The sequence below is a fragment of the Eleutherodactylus coqui genome, chromosome 9 (assembly GCF_035609145.1).
Source record: "Eleutherodactylus coqui strain aEleCoq1 chromosome 9, aEleCoq1.hap1, whole genome shotgun sequence".
NCBI classification, from domain to species: domain Eukaryota; kingdom Metazoa; phylum Chordata; class Amphibia; order Anura; family Eleutherodactylidae; genus Eleutherodactylus; species Eleutherodactylus coqui.
This window is the reverse complement of record NC_089845.1, coordinates 82,780,343-82,797,932: the sequence shown is the minus strand read 5'-3', so window position 1 is coordinate 82,797,932 and position 17,590 is coordinate 82,780,343. Positions and strand designations below refer to the sequence as shown.

At 50.3% G+C, this 17,590-nt stretch overlaps 1 protein-coding gene across 2 annotated transcripts in view; it reads left to right on the top strand.

Annotated features, from left to right (window-relative positions):
• Window positions 1-2,081: 2,081 nt before the first annotated feature.
• MIB1 (MIB E3 ubiquitin protein ligase 1) overlaps window positions 2,082-17,590 on the top strand; it is an 82,401-nt gene continuing 66,892 nt past the window's right edge. For both annotated transcript variants that reach the window (XM_066579631.1, XM_066579632.1), the window contains exons 1-4: window positions 2,082-2,483; window positions 11,670-11,841; window positions 12,573-12,702; window positions 16,300-16,404. In XM_066579631.1, coding sequence (XP_066435728.1) covers window positions 2,255-2,483; window positions 11,670-11,841; window positions 12,573-12,702; window positions 16,300-16,404 — 636 coding nt within the window. In that variant the 5' untranslated portion in view covers window positions 2,082-2,254. The remainder of the gene's footprint in view (window positions 2,484-11,669; window positions 11,842-12,572; window positions 12,703-16,299; window positions 16,405-17,590) is intronic.

Genomic DNA, 17,590 nt, shown 5'->3' with positions numbered 1-17,590 from the left:
CCCTGCTTTCAGGGGCATATGTGTGTGGGGCCCGGGAGGATGAGGCAGGAGGTCCAGCTCTAGAGGGCACGTCTGTGGCAGTCAATCAGCTGCTGGGGGCGTGTCCTTCAACTCAGAACTGCCAAAGCATGTCTCTCTACCCATTATTTTGGTGGAGACAAGACACAACAGTACCGTTACGGTGATACCAAATTTATATATATATATATATTTTTTTTTTTAAAGCAGTACAACTTAAATAATAAAATACCTTCTCAAAGAGCAAAAATGTACTTTCTGATGCCATCTTTAACCCCCAAAACATTATTATTTTTGCGTCAATCGGGTTGTGTGAGTGCTCGTTTTTTGTGAGGTGACCTGTAGTTTTTATTAATACCATTTTAGGGTACATATGACTTTTGGATCACTTTTTATTAAGTTTTTTCTTATATATGAGGTGAACAAAAAAGCCCAATTCTGGCATTTTGTATATTTTTTTCTGATGATATTTACTGTGGAAGATTAATAATGCGATACTTTATTAATGTGGACTTTTGCAGATGAAGTGATACCACATTGTTGCTTTTTTATTTTTATGAGATGATTGAGAAAAAGTTGTTGTTATTTTTAACATTTACTACTTTTTATTTTTGCTAATATGTAATCAAAACTTTTTTTAACCTATTTTTACATTTTTTTACTCCCCATAGGGGACTTCAACAAGCGATCATTCGATCACTCATCATAACGTATATTGCAATACTATACTATAGTATTATCATACAATATTATTATACTGTGCAGCCTATCAAGGCATGCTACAGGTGAAATCAATGGGAGCCAAAGACAATGACTGGCCCAGATGCACTGACAGTGGGCCAGGTGAACAGCTGCCCGCTCGGGAACCCTGCCGTTGGACTGTTAGTGCCCTATTTTGGGGACAGGTCCTCATTAGTAAAAGATTGAAAACCCCTTTAATATTGCATTGAAAAGAATGATTTCAAAATAATCGTTCAGTCTAAGGGCTCCTGCCCGTCGGCGTATGTGTTGAACGTAATGTTCTACCGATTTGTAAACAGCAGCTCTGCCGGCAGAGACCACATATAGCTGCGAGGGCACTGCGCATGCCTGCGTATCACACGCACCTGGACCAGGGCAGTGCCCACACGCAATGTATTGCATATGGACAGCGTTTCATATGCAGCCTATACAAATGTACAGGGCTCACACAGAGTAGAGCATGCTGCGATCTATTTCTCTTGCAGATGGATACGCAGTGTCTACACGCACAGGTGCCTGGATCAGTGATAGGCCATTGACTTTCATTGAATACACAGTCGTGGACACGAGCCCCGAGGCCTCCTTCACACCGACGATTGTCTGCAGCTAATAGATTTCCTATGGAAACCTTCAGATGAACGATTTGTAGCCACGTCAAAAAAAAGATAGGACATCAATGGCAAAATTTGGCGACTGCAATTCCGTGCTTTGTCAAATACCTCTTGACCTATCTTTTGGCAGAAAATCGCAGAAGCCTCCATAGACTCCTATGGGAGACTATGCGAACCGGCCAGCAGAGGGAGCTAAAGGGATTCCCCCACAGCAGGGAGAGAGAGCCATGAAGGGAACTCCAGGCTGGACGGATTCCCCCACTGCAGAGGAGGAATTTCCTAACAGCAGAGCTATATTCTGGCAGCTGGGAGACAGGGATTCCCCTACAGGGGAACCTCTGTGTCTCTGCTGAAATAAAGGGAGTCCCTAGCGATGAACAATAGGTATGTGAATAAACCCATTGAAACTAATGGCTTTGAATGGCTGTGTATGATGCGTGTAATACAGAGGGTATTTACGCCCATGTGACCGCGCCCCAGAGGTCAGACCCCCACTGATCGTATCCCAGTGTAGCGCCATCACTGTCCAGGATGGGAACACTTTATGCCTCTTTCATCGTTCCAAACTGCTGTAAATATGGAGACAAGCGCTTCACATAGCCACAGCCAGCACTGCCGCCTACAGGTGGCGTTGAGCAGCGCAGACATCAGCTGCCATAGCCCTACAGCCCTCACACTGGGCTCTCCTCAGCTGCGCGCTCCCGCCGCCCGCGCATGCTCTGTAGCACTCGGGTGTTAGTAGCGGCTGCAGCTTTGGCCTTGTTACTATACTGTCTGAGGGCGACTGTCGGGACTGCGCGCTCCCCTTGCGGCACCGGGACCGGACAGAGAGCAGAGGGACAGCGCGGCAGCCCGGACCGGGGAGTCTGAATCCCGCTGGGAGGATGAGCGGCTCCCGCAATAACCGGGTGATGGTGGAGGGTGTCGGCGCCCGGGTGTCCAGAGGTCCGGACTGGAAGTGGGGGAAGCAGGACGGCGGAGAGGGGCATGTGGGCACCGTGCGCAGCTTCGAGAGCCCAGAGGAGGTGGTGGTGGTGTGGGACAACGGGACGGCCGCCAACTACCGCTGCTCCGGGGCCTACGACCTGCGGATCCTGGACAGTGCGCCCACCGGTGAGAGGGGAGCCGGGGTGTATACTGTAACCGGGGGAGAGAGGAGGGCCGGGGTGTATACTGTAACCCGGGGGGAGAGAGGAGGGCCCGGGGTGTATACTGTAACCCGGGGGGGGGGGGGGGGAGAGAGGAGGCCCGGGGTGTATACTGTAACCCGGGGGGGGGGGGAGAGAGGAGGCCCGGGGTGTATACTGTAACCCGGGGGGAGAGAGGAGGGCCCGGGGTGTATACTGTAACCCGGGGGGGGGGGGGGGGGAGAGAGGAGGCCCGGGGTGTATACTGTAACCCGGGGGGGGGGGAGAGAGGAGGCCCGGGGTGTATACTGTAACCCGGGGGGGGAGAGAGGAGGCCCGGGGTGTATACTGTAACCCGGGGGGGAGAGAGGAGGCCCGGGGTGTATACTGTAACCCGGGGGGGAGAGAGGAGGCCCGGGGTGTATACTGTAACCCGGGGGGGGAGAGAGGAGGGCCGGGGTGTATACTGTAACCGGGGGAGGGAGGAGGGCCGGGGTGTATACTGTAACCCGGGGGGGAGAGAGGAGGGCCGGGGTGTATACTGTAACCCGGGGGGGAGAGAGGAGGGCCGGGGTGTATACTGTAACCCGGGGGGGGAGAGAGGAGGGCCGGGGTGTATACTGTAACCCGGGGGGAGAGAGGAGGGCCGGGGTGTATACTGTAACCCGGGGGGAGAGAGGAGGGCCGGGGTGTATACTGTAACCGGGGAGAGAGAGGAGGGCCGGGGTGTATACTGTAACCGGGGAGAGAGAGGAGGGCCGGGGTGTATACTGTAACCGGGGAGAGAGAGGAGGGCCGGGGTGTATACTGTAACCGGGGAGAGAGAGGAGGGCCGGGGTGTATACTGTAACCGGGGAGAGAGAGGAGGGCCGGGGTGTATACTGTAACCGGGGAGAGAGAGGAGGGCCGGGGTGTATACTGTAACCGGGGAGAGAGAGGAGGGCCGGGGTGTATACTGTAACCGGGGAGAGAGAGGAGGGCCGGGGTGTATACTGTAACCGGGGAGAGAGAGGAGGGCCGGGGTGTATACTGTAACCGGGGAGAGAGAGGAGGGCCGGGGTGTATACTGTAACCGGGGAGAGAGAGGAGGGCCGGGGTGTATACTGTAACCGGGGAGAGAGAGGAGGGCCGGGGTGTATACTGTAACCGGGGAGAGAGAGGAGGGCCGGGGTGTATACTGTAACCGGGGAGAGAGAGGAGGGCCGGGGTGTATACTGTAACCGGGGAGAGAGAGGTGGGCCGGGGTGTATACTGTAACCGGGGAGAGAGAGGAGGGCCGGGGTGTATACTGTAACCGGGGGGGGGAGAGAGAGAGGAGGGCCGGGGTGTATACTGTAACCGGGGGGGGGAGAGAGAGAGGAGGGCCGGGGTGTATACTGTAACCGGGGGGGGGGGGGGAGAGAGAGAGGAGGGCCGGGGTGTATACTGTAACCGGGGGGGGGGGGGGAGAGGAGGGCCGGGGTGTATACTGTAACCGGGGGGGGGGGGGGAGAGAGGAGGGCCGGGGTGTATACTGTAACCGGGGGGGGGGGGGAGAGAGAGGAGGGCTGGGGTGTATACTGTAACCGGGGGGGGGGAGAGAGAGGAGGGCCGGGGTGTATACTGTAACCGGGGGGTGGGAGAGAGAGGAGGGCCGGGGTGTATACTGTAACCGGGGGGGGGGGGGGGGAGAGAGGAGGGCCGGGGTGTATACTGTAACCGGGGGGGGGGAGAGAGAGAGGAGGGCCGGGGTGTATACTGTAACCGGGGGGGGGGAGAGAGAGGAGGGCCGGGGTGTATACTGTAACCGGGGGGGAGAGAGAGAGGAGGGCCGGGGTGTATACTGTAACCGGGGGGGGGGAGAGAGAGAGGAGGGCCGGGGTGTATACTGTAACCGGGGGGGGGGAGAGAGAGGAGGGCCGGGGTGTATACTGTAACCGGGGGGGGAGAGAGAGAGGAGGGCCGGGGTGTATACTGTAACCGGGGGGGGAGAGAGAGAGGGAGGGCCGGGGTGTATACTGTAACCGGGGGGGGGAGAGAGAGAGGAGGGCCGGGGTGTATACTGTAACCGGGGGGAGAGAGAGAGAGGAGGGCCGGGGCGTATACCGGAGGCCACAGAGCGTCGAGGTGTATATTGTAACCGGACAGAGAGGAGGCCACAGAGCGTCGGGGTGTATATTGTAACCGGACAGAGAGGAGGCCACAGAGCGCCGGGGTGTATACTGTAACCGGAGAGAGAGGAGGCCACAGAGCGCCGGGGTGTATGCTGTAACCGGAGAGAGAGGAGGCCACAGAGCGCCGGGGTGTATGCTGTAACCGGAGAGAGAGGAGGCCACAGAGCGCCGGGGTGTATGCTGTAACCGGAGAGAGAGGAGGCCACAGAGCGCCGGGGTGTATGCTGTAACCGGAGAGAGAGGAGGCCACAGAGCGCCGGGGTGTATGCTGTAACCGGAGAGAGAGGAGGCCACAGAGCGCCGGGGTGTATGCTGTAACCGGAGAGAGGAGGCCACAGAGCGCCGGGGTGTATGCTGTAACCGGAGAGAGAGGAGGCCACAGAGCGCCGGGGTGTATGCTGTAACCGGAGAGAGAGGAGGCCACAGAGCGCCGCGGTGTATGCTGTAACCGGAGAGAGAGGAGGCCACAGAGCGCCGGGGTGTATGCTGTAACCGGAGAGAGAGGAGGCCACAGAGCGTCGGGGTGTATGCTGTAACCGGAGAGAGAGGAGGCCACAGAGCGCCGGGGTGTATGCTGTAACCGGAGAGAGAGGAGGCCACAGAGCGCCGGGGGGTATACTGTAACCGGAGAGAGAGGAGGCCACAGAGCGCCGGGGGGTATACTGTAACCGGAGTTAGAGGAGGTTATAGAGCGCCGGGGTGTATACTGTAACCGGAGAGAGAGGAGGCCACAGAGCGTCGGGGTGTATACTGTAACCGGGGAGAGAGAGGAGGGCCGGGGTGTATACTGTAACCGGGGAGAGAGAGGAGGGCCGGGGTGTATACTGTAACCGGGGAGAGAGAGGAGGGCCGGGGTGTATACTGTAACCGGAGTTAGAGGAGGTTATAGAGCGTCGGGGTGTATACTGTAACCGGAGAGAGAGGAGGCCACAGAGCGCCGGGGTGTATATTGTAACCGGAGAGAGAGGAGGCCACAGAGCGCCGGGGTGTATAGTGTAACCGGAGAGAGAGGAGGCCACAGAGCGCCGGGGTGTATACTGTAACCGGAGAGAGAGGAGGCCACAGAGCGTCGGGGTGTATACTGTAACCGGAGAGAGAGGAGGCCACAGAGCGCCGGGGTGTATACTGTAACCGGAGAGAGAGGAGGTTAGAGCTCCAGGGTGTATACTGTAACCGGAGAGAGAGGAGGTTACAGAGCGCCGGGGTGTATACTGTAACCGGAGAGAGAGGAGGCCACAGAGCGTCGGGGTGTATACTGTAACCGGAGAGAGAGGAGGCCACAGAGCGTCGGGGTGTATACTGTAATCGGAGAGAGAGAGGTTACACAGAGACTGGGTGTGTACTGTAAGGAGTGGGCGGGGGAGAGGAGACCACAGAGTGCCTGGGTGTATACTGTAACCGGGGTGAGAGGTGGCCACAGAGTGCCGGGGTGTATACTGTAACCGGGGTGAGAGGAGGCCACAGAGTGCCGGGGTGTATACTGTAACCAGGGTGAGAGGAGGTTATAGAGTGCCGGGGTGTATACTGTAACCAGGGGGAGAGGAGGCCACAGAGTGTCGGGGTGTATACTGTAACCAGGGGGAGAGGAGGCCACAGAGCGTCGGGGTGTATACTGTAACCGGGGGGAGAGGAGGCCACAGAGCGCCGGGGTGTATACTGTAACCGGGGGGAGAGGAGGCCACGGAGTGTTGGGGTGTATACTGTAACCAGGGGGAGAGGAGGCCACAGTGTCGGGGTGTATACTGTAACCGGGGGGAGAGGAGGCCATGGAGTGTTGGGGTGTATACTGTAACTGGGGGGAGAGGAGGCCATGGAGTGTTGGGGTGTATACGGTACTCATCACCTTCAATGTCTCTGCAGGGAGAGTGCATGTATGTAACTACCGTAAGTAGCGACCCTGTGTATATACTAATGATCGTGTGTGTATAGTGTGTACATGTACTATAAGCAGTGGTCTTGTGTGTATATTGTATCATGGAAATAGTGTGTTTGTGCCATAATTTGTGTATCCTATGAATAGTGACCGTCTGTGCACAATAGTGGTTATATCATGTGTCGTTTCTGTAGAGCATATGTGTGTATCTTGTGTGTGTCATGTAAACAGTTGTGTGCGTGTTGTATAGTGACCTTCCGTGTGTGCATTGTCATATAATGTAATGTGTGACATGTAAATAGCATTTAATTCTATTTATAATTCTTTTATGGACTCAGTAAGGTTTTAGTTTAGCCACCTATTCCTTAATTTTAAAGTGTGTTTGTTTTGAGCGCTTATATGTCAATAAAGCATAGAATCTTCTCTTCTGGGAGGGTATGATCATTAGTCTGTTTTCACACACGTGGGGAAAGGAAAAAAAAAGTTTTTTATATTATCCATATAAATAGTAGCTATGTGTGTTGTGAGTCCTGTTAGGCTGGGTTCACACAGGGCGGATTTACCGCGGCAAATCCGCCCACGGCCGCTAATCTCGGGATTAGCCAGCCATGTGGACGAGATTTCTCGGAAATCTCGTCCACACGGGACGGCCAATCCGCTGCGGTAAGTCCGGCTGAAACCACGGCTGCGGCCACCGCAGCTGCGGTTTTAAAAGATGCAGCATGTCTATTTATTGTTTACTTCCGCCGCGGCCGCGCTCTCCATGGGTGCGCCGCCCGCAGCAGAAGAGCGAGCGGCCGGGCCGCTTCAAAGCCGCCGCAGGTTTTTCTGTGGCGGTTCTCCCGTCGGAAATCTTGCGGTTTCGGCTGCGCTCAAACCGCGGGATTTCCGACGGGAATACGCCCCGTGTGAACCCAGCCTAAGTAGAGACGTTGTGTAGCATTGTGTATAATGTAAGTTGTAATCTTGTGTACGCTGCGTGATACTCGCATACAATCACTGTGTACGTATGTAGCATTCACGTGTTTGGGATTTCTGCCCATACTACTGTTATGGATCTAGAACGTGACTTTTTTTTTTTTTTTGCAGCCATTGTCATGTCTTATGCCCTTCCCCCATGTGAAAGCAGAACAATTGTATGTGCCCTGCATAGTATACATGGATTTATCATACACATGAATATACGCAGTACACAGCAAATACTTCTGTACATGTGTGTCTACTGCGCATGTCAAATCCCCGTAACCTGGATTGGGCTGTAATATCCACCAAGATAGGGCATGCTTCGTCCCTTTCTTACGTGTACATTACACTATGTAACACGCGGGGCATATACGCTCGTGGGACTGTATCCCAAGGCTGTATCTACGTGGGTGAGTGCAATATAGGTCAGTGAAAAACTTGACAGCTTTCCGTGCAGTTTTCTATGCGATTGTCGCGTGCGATGGGTTTTGCGTCAGATTCAGGCTGCATCCGCACGGCCTAGAAAGTCACCGCTACACCGTGAGGCCCGTGGCTTCCGATGGGTCCTTTCACATGAGCCATGTTTAGTAGCCCGTGCGGATGCAGCCGAGCATACCATTTTCTAAGATTGTTGAACCATCAGTGCGACAGAGAAATGGCGTGTGTGCATTAATTAACTTATTGACTTGAAGGGGTTCTTTTCACGTTTGCGCATCTCGCTATCGGACTGAACTCGCACATAAGTGCTCATTCACATGGGGGTGTTTACACGCAGTGAATAGAACTAATTGATTTCAATGGGTTCATTCACATCCGTGTAGTTTTCACGTAACTTTCAGTCGTGGCTACGCTCCAAAATAGGCCATAGAAGTGAATGGGCCGCAGCAGGTACGCAGGAAACCTGCCTGTTCACTGCATAGCAAAGCAATTGTCCCTTCTGCTTATTTCGTGTGCACGTGAATACGCAAAAAAACCTGCGGTATGGCCTAAATACGCAAGTAATAGTTATTGCTTTATGGGTTTGTGAATACCCTCGTACTGATATATACTCCTGTCTGTGTGAGTCTTTAGGGCTCATTTACACGTCTGTATATGTGGGCTGTATGTTTTTCATGTACCCCACAAACAGCTCCCGAACCCCATTATGACCTGTTTATATAGTGGATTCCTCATAGTTCGTGGGCAAAAAGTCGCTGCATGGCCTATACTGGTCCATTTTCAGGGTGGGTTATAGCACACGCAATGTGCCGTGTCCGTGAAAATGGGACGCACACGGATGAGTGTCTGTGCTGTCATGTGAGTCTCCGGTCTTGCCTGCAATGTGCAGCCGGCACACACCGGTCAATGGGATGTGTGCCGGGTGATGGTGTGTGACACCGGCGTCCTGTACAGCTCCATGGATGTTGGCACCAACTCCTTAGTAGTGATACATACATGTGCAGCTCTGCTGTATGGTGTGATTGCTGGGTGATCCCGCAGGTGACCGCTACCAACAGTTGGGCATGTAGTGACGGTGGGCGTACAGGCGCAGAGGTTGTGGTGACGTACATTGTGCTCTCATGTCATTGGGAGTAAAGGAATGAGCCGCTATAGATGTGTATCCATAAATACCCAGATATACAGTGTATACGCCGACTGTAATACATACGTTAGCACGCTGGGGTGCATGAAGACCTGTAGTGGGAGGATGAATGTTCCTGGAAAGCTTTCTGCTGGCGTCCCGCTCTTTGCTTCTGTGCTTACCTTACAGCTGCGCTACCACTATAGCTGTATTCACTAACCCGTATAGACGCAGGTTGTAACCAGTGTTTTTGGGCACAACTCGCATCAGATGGCACACATGCCCATGTGCTCTTCATCCCTGCGGATACGGATGATGGGACATGCTGCGACTTTATCTTCCCCACAACAAATTGGCCCTCGGGCTGTCAGTGGAATACGTGGACCAAAAATCCGGGTGTGAGAATAACCCTTAGTTAGAACATATGATTGTTTGATGTATGTCGTTGTAACACATCCTCTATGGACGTTATGATTGTATCTGCTTGTTGCATGTAGATCGGTTTACAATAGCCAACATTCAGGATGTGGTTAGTACCGGCGGATGGTTCTTGTACAGATCCTGGGGATTAGAGGATGGATGTGTGGGGGCTGCAGTCGGGGGGCTTCTTCCCTCCATGCGGGGGTAATGAACATCTGTCTCTGCGTTACATGGAACAATGGCTGCTATTTGAATTGTAATGACCAATCATCTGTGAGCAGCCGGGACGCCGGCAAGCATGGCCTCTATTGTCCCGCTTGTGGCACGGAGATGCCTGCTGGGCCGGAGGTTAATTATGTCATTAACATACTTAGTCTATGAAAATGAGGACAGTTGTAGAGTTACGACGTCTTATTGAGGGTGGATACATGGATGCAGGATACATAGTGTCCGAATGTCAACAGCAATACTAATTGCAATGACTACTGGAAATGTAATGCATGACTGGCTTTACTGAAGAGTTCTGCTCCGAGGTACAGTAATAACATACTGTGTAAGGTCATTCCCTATTGTTAAGGGCCTGGTACACAAGGCCATAATCGCCTGGACACTTTTTTTTCGTGGCCGCAACCCTTACCGAACGTAAATATGGCCAGCAATCAAATAATAATTTGCTCGTTTGTCATCGATCGACTATTGAAACCTGTGAGTGCAACTAAACAACCGCCAGTGCACTTGGTATAGCGATGGTCATGGATTGTCGCTGCAGGAGGCCTCCATTAATATAGTATTAATGGAGACTGTGGAAAAACATGCGTTTTTCCTCGATCACCAGCGGGCTTGTTTTGTTTACCAATGCGGTAAATCCGCGGGCGTATCCCGCGACGGTCGTGGGCATGAGACCTAAGGCTGGTTTCACATAGGCGAGAATCTTGAGCGTTGCGAGATGCATAAAACTTGCGTGAATCTGAACTCTATTCTTTTGAATGGAGTTTTACACATGAGCGATGCTGCCAGGAGAAAAAATGTTGCGTAAAACTTGCGTGCGAAGATCGGAATTTCACAGAAGTGATGCACGGCGTTATTGCCTAAAAATTGCCTCGCATTCGCGGGTAAAACGCACGTTGCCGAGCACAAAATTGAGGTTGGCTGTTTGAAGGTAGCCTAAGAGGACCTTTAGGATGCCTGTCCACGGGCGTTGCGATATCCTGCTGCGGGAGCCGCCACCGGGGTGCAGGAGCCAGCTGGCGGACAATCCCATTGAGAATCGTGGCAATTCGCAGCATGCTGCAACTTGCTGCCCGCGAGCGGAGAATCGCTGTGATTCTCCACTCATGGACAGGGGAAAAGCGCTCTCTATAGCAACGCTATGAAAAACGTTCACTGCGTTCCCCGTGGCCAGATTATCGCCGTGGGGAATGCAATGTAAAAACACCCAAGGAGAGGCAGCCTTAGGCCAAGCTCACACGGGCGGATTCCAGTTGCGGTATCGTTGTCCACATGGAGGATCCTTGGCAAAACGCGGGCATTGAAAATCATGTAAATTTACTTTTTCGCTCTCTTACGGATGCAAATTGTGTATTTGAGTGGAGGAAGAATCGCAGCATGCTCTATTTTGCCACAGATGCCAATGGAGGCCGTCTGACCCACAAGCCTATACACAATTACCATTGCGTATGGTCTGCGGGTACCTGTGTCACCGCTAAGTGATGGCACGGGAAATACAAACATTAAAAAAAACAAACTGCGCACAACCGACAGCGAGCGGCTGCAGTCATCCGCAATACAGCAAAATAAGGTACGTAGGTTTGCCGGCCGGGCTCACAGCTGGGATCTACTGCAGGCCTTACAGTTGTGCACTGTATATGTGAGCGGCTCTCCTTCTCCAACTATAGACCCAGCCAAGCGCTGATCCCGCTGGTTTAACCCTGAAGCACGGCTTTCACAAGGTGGATACACGGTGCGGGCCATGAGTATCTAATACTTGTATGTGTGCCCCGTATAACTGGAGGGATAAGTTAGTGATGAATCCACCCGGCATGCAGACTGATGAATGTTCTATCTGATGAACTGGTTTGACATCGCTTCTCCCCCCCCCCCCCCCCCCAAGTTGTATAAAATATCTGGACGCTTCTCCTAAATATCTGGAGGTTTGCTGCCTTTGATCTTATTCACAAGAGCATGCTAATGTTTTTTTTTAAGGTGTCAAACACGATGGGACGATGTGCGATACGTGCCGACAACAGCCCATCATCGGTATCCGCTGGAAGTGTGCGGAGTGCACCAACTATGACCTGTGCACCGTGTGCTATCACGGGGACAAGCATCACTTACGGCATCGCTTCTACAGAATCACAACTCCAGGCAGTGAGCGGTAAGAGCACTTTATAACTTTGGTACTTGTTGTTCGTCGAGAGTACATGCATTGATGTATTAGAGGGTCATTGGTGCCTTTTTAAAGTTTTTGTTTTCTATGACTTAAAGGGTTTATTATCACCAACTTTTTTTTTCTATAGATGACCTCAGGATAGGTCATGAACAGATGATCAGTAGGGATCTGAGTGGTGAACCCTCGCCGTTCAGCTGATTCCTGGCACAACTATCAGTATGGACAGCGCTGGAAGCAGATTGTGCCAACCCTACTGCAGTGGCCTAGTTTGGAACTGCAGGCGCACCATGTGTTGAAGACTAAAACGTCACATGGTGCATTAACCTTTAATTATAGTATGTCCCCTGGTACTTGACATTTCATTGGATAGGAAAATGCTAGAGGATCTTGGAGTTGGAGTGCTGCTTCTGTCTCCCCTTCTTCGATGCCATCCAAGAGATGATGTGAATTGTTTCTCACAATGCCTATTGATTTCTCACTTGCTCCATGATGCTTTCTGTCAAACTGACTGAAGCCCTGATGGAAGGCTGGAGGACAGGAGTGGCCATAGCTTCACAAATTGATGGTCTGACTTAAATGTTTCTATGATCACTCGGTGATTTTGAATGTTTTAACGGATGCTCCGTATTCTATTTTTTCTAATTGCATAGAAATATGGGATTGTAACCAATATACACGTTATCACTGTCATTCAGTACACAATCATTAAATCTTAGTGTCCTTCTGGAATCCCGTCGGAAGTCAAAGAAGATAACAGCAAGAGGAATCTTTGCTGGCGCTAGAGTAGTGCGTGGAGTTGATTGGCAGTGGGAGGACCAAGATGGTGGCAATGGCAGGAGAGGCAAGGTAAGCGACCTCATTCTGGGCACTACCAGTTGACAGCATTGAAATGGCTGCTCACAGCATCACCCTGATATGTACTGTCCTTTTTGGGAGCTTTGCTGCTTTTGGTAAATTTAGTGAAACGTGTGGCAGAGAATGGGATTTTATAAATCCTATTTACTGTGTTTTTCGGACTAGAAGACACACCCCAGGTTTAGACAACAGAAAACCGAAAGAAATATTTTGTATTAAAGGGGTTGTCCCGCGGCAGCAAGTGGGTCTATACACTTCTGTATGGCCATATTAATGCACTTTGTAATATACATTGTGCATTAATTATGAGCCATACAGAAGTTATAAAAAGTTTTATACTTGCCTGCTCCGTTGCTAGCGTCCTCGTCTCCATGGTGCCGACTAATTTTCGCCCTCCGATGGCCAAATTAGCCGCGCTTGCGCAGTCCAGGTCTTCTCCTGTTCTCTATGGGGCTCCGTGTAGCTCCGCCCCGTCACGTGCCGATTCCAGCCAATCAGGAGGCTGGAATCGGCAGTGGACCGCACAGAAGAGCTGCGGTCCACGGAGGCAGAGGATCCCGGCGGCCATCTTCACAGGTAAGTATAGAAGTCACCGGAGCGCGGGGATTAAGGTAAGCGCTCCGGTGAGCTTTCTGTACGTCCCTGCATCGGGGTTGTCTCGCGCCGAACGGGGGGGGGGGGTTGAAAAAAAAAAAACCCGTTTCGGCGCGGGACAACCCCTTTAATTTAAATGTCTCTGGGGGTCCAACATAATGGAAGGTCTACCGTCATTAAGTTCCCGAGTGGAAGGGCGCTTTAATTAGCCGATCCTCTCAGACTGGAAACTCGCATACAGAAGCGCAGTTGATTGGCAATACACTCTTCTCATGCACCCTCCGATTCTGCTGTATGACAGAATAGTGGATCAAATTTACCACAATCTCAGTATGATTGATCGCTGTGCATCTGAGCACAGAAAATATGCTTTAGGGTATATTCATATGTAGCGGAATTGGTGTGGAGCCACCGTAGACTTCACCCCCTTCAACTGAAAGTGTGAAATCTACTGTGGATCCGCGTCAAGATCCACAGTGGAAAAAATGCTGTGGATTGTGTTGCTAAAATCAGCTACATGTGAACTATACCATACGCTGCGATAGTCCAACTGTAGTTGGGGAGCTCTGCAGCAGCGTATGGTATGATAGTGGAAACCGTGCAAAGAAACTCTTGTCTCATGGTGGAAGCAGTTTGAAGCCTCTTTAGAAGGGAGGTTACAGTAGAAAAGAGTTCAAGAGATAATAAAGAGACTTTAAAAAAAAAAATTAGACTTTGGTAAACTTGGCGGCGTGAGGCGAGCTCTCTAGATGCAGCAAGATTATGGGAAATATATTTCAGCTAGCTTCTTGCATTGGGGTGTAGTGAGGGATAAAGTTTCGGCAGGGGGAGGAGGGTAATCCACAAATGGCTCCGTATTTTATCTCACAGATGCCATGTGTACCGAGAGGAGATATTCGTCGACTCGAAGATATAGGATATGTACAGTGCAGATATTATAACCATGGGCTGTATTGAGCACATGACCTTTTGCAGATGCCCTAGCGCATGAGCCCCCCCGCAAGGCCCTTTAAAGTATTTTAACCCTTTAAGGAACAGGCTATTTTTGTTGCCTTCCTCCTCTTTCAAAAAATTATAATTTAAGTTTTATGCTGACATGGCTGTATGAGGGCTTATTTTTTGCGGCAACAGTTTTATTAGTTAGTGGTAGCATTTTAAGTACCAAGCAGGGTTCAATCCCCGCTTGTTCAGGTAGCCAGACCAAGGTTACCTTCCATCATTCCAAGGCCGGTAAAATCAGTACCCAGCTCGCTGAGAGGTAAAAGATGACTGGGTAAAGCAATGGAAAACCACCCCGCAGTCTGCCAAGACGTCACCCTAGGAGTCAGTCAGGGGACTTTACCTTACCTTGTTCACATTGTGGAGTGCGGACAGAAAAATAGGTCTACATATTTGAGTATAGGAAGCTGAGACATCGTAATGGGATTATGGGGGCCATGACAGTAGATGTAATTTTTTCCTATTTCTGCCAATAACCTTTTTTGTTCTGCCATTAATGTATACTTGGTGGGACTCCAAGTGTTATTGGTTAGTAAATGCCTCTTAATTTCCATTCACGTGAAATCAAATACTTTTTGGACTTCTTCCTTCGTGACTTTCTGATATTGGGTTGAATATAATGTATAAAAAGGAAAAGCTTATATTGGTGTTGGTCAAAACATCACAGTAAGTCTGGGTTCACACAGGGCGGACTTGCCGTGGAAATTCCATCTGGAATTTCGCCACGGCACATCTGCCTGCAGCCACTAATCGTGGGATAAGCCGGCCATGTGGACGAGATTTCTCAGAAATCTCGTCCACATGGGACGGCGAATCCGTCACGGCAAAGCTGGCGCTGTGGCGCAGATTCACCAGCCGCAGCGTGTCCATTCTTTTTTTTTTTTTCCCCATTGCGGCCACACTCTCCTCTATGGGAGTGCTGGCTGCAACAGAAAAGTGTGTGGCCAAGCCGCTCCAAAACCCTCAGTTTTTCGCTGCGGCCAAGCCGTGAGATTTCCGCCGGGAATACGCCCTGTGTGAACCCAGCCTAAGGCTACGTGCACACTAGCGTTTTTTTGACTGATACAGTTTTATTAAAAAACGAATATCAGAAAACTGAAGTGGAAGGGTGAGTTCACGCCTGCATTGGGGTGAGTTCAGGGTTTCCATCTCTGCTCAGTTTTTGGAGGAGAGAAGCTGAAATAAACGAATCCATTTTCTTAACTCATTGATTTCAATAGATTTCCAAAAAAATGCTTTCCTGTTTGCTTCAGTTTTTTTTACTGAAGGGAACGCAGCGGGGCCCGATCACACCAGCGGTTTCATCTGCGTCTGGCTGTTCCGTCGGGGAAACAGGAAAACTGAAATAAAAGGTTTCCATTTTGAAACCCATAGCAATGTAATGAAACGGGGGTCTTCAGCTTCCATCTGTCTATGGCAGTGAAATCTGCTGCCCTTTTGTTTCCAGTTTTGGAAACTGAATGCAGACAAATCCTTTGTTTCTTGCATTGTAGTCAATGGGAGGCAGCTGGAACTGGAAAGCAATCCATGTTTCAGTGGTGGTGCTTCAGTGATTGTGGGTCAGTGGTTAGCCGCCACCACTGACTATGATGGGGTCTGTTCATTTCCTGCATTTGTCCGCCATTTTTACAGAGTGAAAAAGTCTGGCATGCAGGACGTCTGTGCGACCGGAGCCTCCGACGATGTGCGTAGAGCCTTACCAGGGCTCGCTGCATCTGAGAACATGACGGCGGTGGGTTTGGCAGCATTACAAGCTGTTGCTATAAAATATGTGGAGTGTCCATCTGGATAGATTCTTATCTTCCTGTAGAATAATAGATGGCGTTTCCTTTCTTTTTATCCTCTGAGAGATTTCTACAAAACCCTCTCTTATGTGAAAATACTTGAGCTGAGCGAAAATATCAAGTGCCGTATTTATGTAATCTATCTGTGCGGCTATTCTGTTACCCTTCAGCTAACCCATTTACATTTCCGTATTCTTTAATCTCATTTTAGGTAACAGAGATCCAGGACTGGAGTGCATCAAGCCCACACAGCGCTGCCTATGTCCTTTGGGACAACGGCGCGAAGAACCTTTATAGAGTTGGATTTGAAGGCATGGTAAGTGGAGAGGACAATTCCTCGACCATCTCGGGAGTGGGGGTGGTAAGGGCCGGAGTGTGCCTTATTGCTATGCACTCTTTTGTTACATGCATGTGCCAGCCTGGGTGATTGCATAAAGCTCTTTTGTGATGCATCTCAGGCCATGGAGCATATACAATAGGATGGGAGCGGTGTGTGTTGACATATTTGACCCTTCCAGCTGTTGCGGTATTACTGTTGATTTAATTACAGCCCCCTCTTGTAACGGCTATGTATATATTTCACTTGTAGGAAAAGTGTACTTTTTTAATGCGTTATTTTGTGTATTATTGCATTGTGGTCTGTGTTTGTTTTTTCTCTTTCTTTTTTGTTTCAAGTTTTGCTTTAAAAAAATCTCAATGTTTAATAAAGGGAACCAAAATGAAAATAATTAGTACATTTTCTTCAAAATAAATGATTTTATCACATTATCTGACGCCACATTGCACTGAATGAATAGGGACTTTTTTACAAGGGACGATTATCCTTTAGGTAATTAGTGAATCATGCTAAAATGAACAATAATGGTTCGCTGTAAACACTGCCAACAATTGAATGATAATTTGTTTGCTTATTGTTCGTCCATTTCCTGCAGGCATAAAATCATCGTTTGCCAATCGTCTTTGCATGTAAAACTAATCACTCAGTCGTTTGCTTCAGTTCCCAGGCATTTTCAGACTTCCTGATAGACCAATGATGGACTGAACGAGCGCCGCTTCTCAGACTACCTGATGCACGCTGCGCATTAGTATGAATCTGTAGTCTTAAGGGTCATTTACACGGGTCGATTGCCGCTCAAAATTGGTACAAGCAAACAAATTGAGCAATAATTGTCCTGTGTAGAAGCAAAAAAATCCTTTGTTGTTCATTCACTTCTCATTATCAGTTAGCATAAAAAACATAGCTAGATCACAGGATTCGCTCTGTGTTAATCTTTCCTGCTCTGTGCTTCACGAAGAAGGTGAAGCGCTGAGCGAGAAGCCCGTGATCAAATGGTGAACTCCGTCCAAGTGCTAACAGTCTTAGGGGTGAGGTTGGCGCTCATGTGGGCATTTGGACAACTGTCGTCCAATCTAAATGGGACATAATACACTATAAATTGCTCAGACAGGCCCATGTGGTTAGCACTGGCCAATCAAAGCAGTGTATATTATCTTAGTCTGAT